The sequence below is a fragment of the Nicotiana sylvestris genome, chromosome 8 (genome assembly GCF_000393655.2).
Source record: "Nicotiana sylvestris chromosome 8, ASM39365v2, whole genome shotgun sequence".
Lineage (NCBI taxonomy): Eukaryota > Viridiplantae > Streptophyta > Magnoliopsida > Solanales > Solanaceae > Nicotiana > Nicotiana sylvestris.
The window spans coordinates 59,032,999-59,039,859 of record NC_091064.1 but is presented as its reverse complement, the minus strand read 5'-3'; the positions used below and the strand labels follow the sequence as shown (position 1 = coordinate 59,039,859).

At 45.5% G+C, this 6,861-nt stretch overlaps 1 protein-coding gene across 1 annotated transcript; it reads right to left on the bottom strand.

Moving 5' to 3' along the window:
* Window positions 1-3,260: 3,260 nt before the first annotated feature.
* On the bottom strand, window positions 3,261-5,875 carry LOC138875091 (uncharacterized). The gene is made up of 3 exons (XM_070153911.1): window positions 5,755-5,875; window positions 5,513-5,640; window positions 3,261-3,617 (listed from the first exon to the last, which is right to left on the bottom strand). Exons 1-3 carry the CDS (start codon window positions 5,873-5,875, stop codon window positions 3,261-3,263), a joined length of 606 nt encoding a protein of 201 aa, XP_070010012.1.
* Between the last annotated feature and the right edge of the window lie 986 nt (window positions 5,876-6,861).

Here is a 6,861-nt window from a genome sequence, read left to right as displayed (position 1 = left end):
ACAGGCAATTAAGGAAAATAAACACATAAATATTCGTCCCTCGGGCACAGTATCAATAAATCCACCCTCGGGCAATATCTCAGAACAATACCAGCCCCTCGGGCTATATCTCACATCACAATGGGTACCCGCGCTCACTGGGGGTGTGCAGACTCATGGAGGGGCCTCTTACGGCCTAAGCGCAATATCACGATATCTCGTGGCATCATCACTAGGCTCTCGGCCTCATATCAATCAAGCCACATCATACCGTACATATCTCAGGCCTTCGGCCTCAAATCAAGCTCAGTGTTTCCTCACAGCATAGGCCCTCGGCCTTACTCAGTCAAAAATCCTCACAAGCCACTCGATAGCAGTAAAATAGGATTTCTCAGCCCAATTATCATTTAAAAGATCATAAAAGTTTTAAAACATAGTAAACATGGTTGAGTATGAAAACAGTGAAATATATCATGAATGAGTTCAAGTATAAAGTCAAAACAATGAGGAAATATCAAAAAAAATCCCTGAAGGGTTCAAATAGTTGGCACGAGGCCCAAATATGGCATTCAACCCAAATAATGATGATAGCAAATAGATTTTCAGTCAAATACGCAATAAAATAGTCATTCGGGACGGACTAAGTCACAATCCCCAACAGTGCATGACTCCACGCTCGTCATCAAGCATGTGCATCACCTCAATATAGCACAACAATGTGCAATCCGGGGTTTCATACCCTCAGAACATCATTTACAATCATTACTCACCTCAATCAGGTCAAATCTCTAGCTCGCGACGCCTTTGCCCCTCGAATCGGTCTCCAGTCACGTCGAATCTATCTAAAATCAGAATCACGGCATCAAAGTATGCGAAAGGAATGAAGCCCAAGCGAAAATAATCAATATACGACACAAATCCTGAAATTATCAAAACCCGACCGCCGTGCCCACGTCTCAGAATTCGATAATTTTCACATCAATAGGTTCCTTATCTCCCCACGAGTTCATACATATCAAAAGTACCAAAATCCGACCACAATAGGTCCCTCAACCCCCAAGTCTAGATCTCCAATACCAAGCCCTAGTTTCCCCCAATTTTAACCCATAAATTCCATTAATTATAGCTCTAATCCGTGAAATAATACCATAGAGACGAGTTTTAGGTCCAAAATCCTTACCTCAATGAAGTTCCCTTGAAATCTCTCTTCAAAATCGTCAAAAAAGCTCCAAAGCCGAGTCAAAAATGGTGGAATAGCTCAAAAATCGTGAAGGAAACAATTTATATCTTCTGGCCCAAGCATTTTCGCATCTGCGTCCAATTTACCGCTTCTGCGGTACCGCATTTGCGGTCAACCAACCGCTTATGCAGTTTTGACTTAGTTTCCCAGGCTTATGCATCTGCGACGTCGCAGATGCGGTCCTCCTAACCGCTTCTGCAGTTTCTGCCTCCCTAGCTCATTTCCGCTTCTGCGGCTCCCATCCACGCATCTGCGGTCCCCAATCCACAGGTGCAGAAATACCAGAAGCAGAAAAATTTGTAACTTCACAAAATCTTAAACTCCCCCGTCGACCATCCGAAATCACCTCGAGGACCCCGGGACCTCAGCCAAAAGCACAAATATATCCCATAGTCTTATTCAAACTTGTACGAATCTTCAAAACATCTCAAACAGTATCAAATCAACCAGAACACATCGGATTCAAGCCTAAGTTTCCAAAAATCTTCCGAATTCTGCTTTTGATTAAAAATCCAACCAAACCACGTCCGAATAGCCTGAAATTTTGCACACACATCCCAAATGATACAAAGGAACCACTGCAACTCTCGGAATTCCATTCTAACCCCTATTAAAATCTCGCCTACCTACCGGAAATTGCCAAAATATCAACTTCGCCAATTCAAGCCTAAATCTACTCTGAACCTCCAAAACTCATTCCGATCACTCTCCTAAGTCCCAAATCACCTCCCAAAGCTATCTGAACCATCAGATTTCACATACGAGCCCTATAACACATAAGTCAACATCCGGTTGACTTTTCCAACTTAAGCTTCCTCAAAAGAGACCAAGTGTCTCAAACCTTACCAAAATTATTCCGGATTTGATCCGACCAACCCGATATCACATAACATTGATAAACAAAGCATAAGAAAGCAGAAATGGGGGAAATAGAGAGGTAACTCATGAGACGACTGGCCGGGTCGTCACATCCTCCCCAGCTTAAACAAATATTCGTCCTCGAACGAGTTAAGAAACATACCTGAAGCCTCAAACATATGAGGATATCTGCTCCGCATCTCCCACTCGATCTCCAAGGTAGCCTCTTTCATAGGCCGGCCTCTTCTCACTGCGCTTTCACTGAAGCTATATCCTTTGACCTCAACTTTTAAACCTGATGACCCAAAATAGCTACTGGCTCCACATCATAAGTCAAATCATCATCCAACAGAACCGTGCTGAAATCCAAAACATGAGATGGATCCCCAATATACTTCCGGGGCATGGAAACATGAAATACTGGATGCACACTCGACAAGCTGGGTGGCAATGCAAGCTCACAAGCAACCTCCCCAATCCTCCAAAGCATTTCAAAAGGCCCAAAGAACCAAGGACTAAATTTACCTTTCTTCCCAAATCTCATAACACCCTTCATGGTCGAAACCTTCAACAGGACCTTCTCGCCAACCATGTAGGACAAATCTCGAACCTTCCTGTCAGCATAACTCTTTTGCCTCGACTGCGCTGTACGAAGCCTCTCCTGAATCACCTTCACCTTTTCTAAGAAATCCTGTACCAAGTCTATCCCCAATAGCCTAGCCTCACCCGTCTCGAACCAACCGACTGGAGATTTATACCGCCCCCCATACAAGGCCTCATATGGAGCCATCTGAATACTCGACTGGTAGATGTAGTTATAAGCAAACTCTACAAGCGGTAGAACTTGATCCCATGACCCTCCGAAATCAATGACACAAGCACGTAACATGTCCTCCAATATCTAAATAGTGCGCTCGGACTGCCCGTCCATTTGAGGGTGAAAAGCTGTGCTCAACTCAAACTGAGTACCCAACTCTCACTGCACAGACCTCCAAAACTGCGAAGTAAACTGAATGCCCCTGTCTGAAATGATGGAAACTGGGAGACCATACAAACGAACAATCTCCCATATATAGATCTCTGCCAACCGCTCTAAAGAATAGGTAGTACACACAGGAATGAAGTGCGCAAACTTGGTCAGCCGATCCACAATCACCCAAATAGCATCGAACTTCTTCAATGTCTATGGAAGTCTAACTACAGAGTCCATAGTGATCCTCTCCCATTTCCACTCTAGAATATCTATCCATTGAAGCAAGCCACCCGATCTCTGATGCTCATATTTCACCTGCTGATAATTGAGACACCAAGCTACAAATCCCACAATGTCTTTCTTCATTCTACTCCGCCAATAGTGCTCCCTCAAATACTGATACATCTTCGCTGCACCCAGATGAATGGAATACCGTGAGCTATTGGCCTCCTCCAGAATCAACTCCCGAAGCCCATCCACATTGGGTAGACAAATCCGGTCCTGCATCCTTAACACCCCATCATCACCAATGGTCACATCGCTGGCATCATCATGCTGAACTCTGTCCTGAAGGACAAGCAAATGTGGATCATCGTACTTGTGCTCTCTGATGCGATCATATAAGGAAGACCGAGAAACCACACAAGCCAATACTCGACTGGGCTCCGAAATATCCAACCTCACAAACCGATTGGCCAAGGTCTGAACATCCACTACAAGAGGTCTCTCCCCAACTGGAATATATGCCAAACTCCCCATACTCACCGCCTTTTAGCTCAAAGCATCGACCACCACATTGGCCTTTCTCGGATGGTACAATATAGTGATATCATAATCCTTTAGCGACTCCAACCATCTCCGCTGCCTCAAATTGAGATCCTTCTGTTTGAACAAGTGTTGGAGGCTACGATGATCAGTAAACACCTCACAAGACACAACATACAAGTAATGCCTCCTAATCTTCAACGCGTGAACTATGGAAGCCAACTCCAAATCATGAACGGGGTAGTTCTTCTCATGGGGCTTCAACTGACGGGAAACATAAGAAATAACTCTACCCTCCTGCATCAAAACACAACCAATACCAACTCTAGTAGCATCACAATACACGGTATATGAACCTAAAACTGATGGTAGAACCAACACTGGAGCTATGGTTAAGGCTGTCTTGAGCTTCTGAAAGCTCTCCTCACACTTGTCCGACCATACAAATAAAGCACCCTTCTGAGTCAACTTGGTCAAGGGCGATGCGATAGATGAGAATTCCTAATAAACTGGCGATAATAGCCTGCCAAACCAAGAAAGTTGCGAATCTCTGTGGCTGAGGACGGTCTGGGCCAACTCTGAACTGCCTCTATCTCCTTCGGATCAACCTAAATACCCTCACTGGACACCACATGCCCCAAGAAAGCCACTAAACTGAGCCAAAACTCAGACTTGGAGAATTTTGCATAAAGCTTCTCCTTCCTCAATCTCTGCAACACCACTCTCAAATGCTCCGCATGCTCCTCCTAGCTACGCGAATACACCAGAATATCATCAATGAAGACTATGACAAATGAGTTGAGATAAGGCCAAAACATGTTGTTCATCAAATGCATGAACGCTGCTGGGGCATTGGTTAGCCCAAAAGACATCACCAAGAACTCATAATGACCATATCGATTCCTGAAAGCTGTCTTAAGAATATCCGAGTCCCTGATCTTCAACTGGTGATAACCTGAACGGAGATCAATCTTGGAAAACACTCTCACTCCCTAAAGTTGATCGAATAAATCATCGATGCGAGGCAAAGAATACTTGTTCTTAATTTTTACCTTGTTTAATTGCCTATAATCAATGCACATCCTCATAGTGCCATCCTTCTTCTTCACAAATAGAACCGGCGCACCCTAAGGTGACACACTAGGCCGAATGAACCCCTTATCAAGGAGTTCCTGAAGCTGCTCTTTTAACTCCTTCAACTCCGTTGGTGCCATACGATACAACGGAATAGAAATGGGCTGAGTGCCTGGCACCAGGTCAATACCAAAATCAATATCCCTGTCCGGTGGCATGCCCGACAGGTCTGTAGGAAACACATTGGGAAAATCCCTCACAACTGAAACAAAATCAATACTAGGAGTCTCAGCACTAACGTCCCTCACAAAGGCTAGATATGAGAGACAACCTTTCCCAACCATACGCTCAGCCTTTAAGACCAAGATCACTCTACTGGGAACGTAATCAGTCACACCTCGCCACTTAATCCATGGCACGCCCGATATAGCCAATGTGACTGTCTTAGCATGATAGTCTAGAATAGCGCGACACAGAGGTAGCCAATCCATGCCCAAAATGACATCAAAATCCACCATACACAATAATAAAAATTCTACAAGGGTCTCCAAATCCCCAATAGTCACAACACATGACCGGTACACACGGTCTACAATAACAGTATCGCCCATTGGGGTAGATACATGAACAGGTGAAGCGAGAAACTCATTGGGCGTACCCAAAGAACGAGCAAAGTATGATGACACATAAGAAAAGGTTGAACCAAGATCAACTAATATAGAAGCATCTTTGTGGAAGACTAAAGCAATACCTGTAATAACAACATCTAAAGCAATAATATCGGGTCTGCCTAGAAGTGCATAGAAACGGGTCTGACCGCCGCCTAATCAACTTCCCCCTCTAGGACGGTCCCTAGCTGGTTGACCTGCACCCCTAGCTGGCTGGGAGGGTAGTGGTGAAATAACTAGAGCTGAAGCTGATGACTGACCCTTCTGCTGAGATGAACTCGCAAGACGATGAGGGAACTGCCTCCACATATGACCCATCTTACCACACTCATAACAACTCCCAGGTGCTGGAGAAGGGGACTGAAAGGAACCCCTTGCACTGAAGTGACTAGCAAATGCACCTAGCATAGAAGAACCCTGATCTGATGGAGCACGGGACGAGCTCTGAGCTGGAAGGGCACTAAGTGATAACTGGCCCAGATGAGAATTGTGAGAACCATGACCTAATGACACCCACGATAACCTGGGCGAGCTGGTTGAGCATGCCTGAATGGACGACCTCTACCGTGCTGAAACTAACCTCTCGAAGGAGTACCACTGTAACTACCAGATCCTCAAGGCCTCTTGGCCTCCCTCTCCTCGCGCTCCTGGCGACGAACAGACTCAATCTCCCAAGCAATGTCTACAACCTCCTCAAAGGTAGCACCATTCACCTTCTCCCTGGTCATGAGAATACGAAGTTGATAAGTGAGGCCATCAACAAACCTCATAATCCTCTCTCTATCTGTCGAAACCAACTAAATAACATGACGAGCTAACTCGGAGAACCTCATCTCATACTGTGTCATAGTTATCTCTCCCTGACGCAACCACTCAAACTCCCTACATAGCTCCTCTCTATGGGACTGCGGCACATACTTCTCCAGAAAGAGAATGGAGAACTGCTACCAGGTAAGGGGTGTTGCACCAATATGCATATGCCTCTCAAAAGCCTCCCACCAAATAAAGGCAGCTCCAGAAAACTAATATGTAGTGAAAGCGACCCCTCTAGTCTCCAGAATACCCGCTGTACGAAGCATCCACTAACACGTATCCAAAAAACCCTAGGCATCCTCGCTTTCTACACCACTGAAGGTCGGAGGATGAAGTATACCAAACCTTTCCAACCTACGCTTCTCGTCCTCTGGCATGGCAGGAACTACATAGTCCTGAGCAGCTGCAACTGGCTGGGCTAGATGTGCCCCTAGTGTCTGAAGCCCCTACACGACCTGCTTAGGTGTGCGAGCGGCGGGAGCCTGATTGCC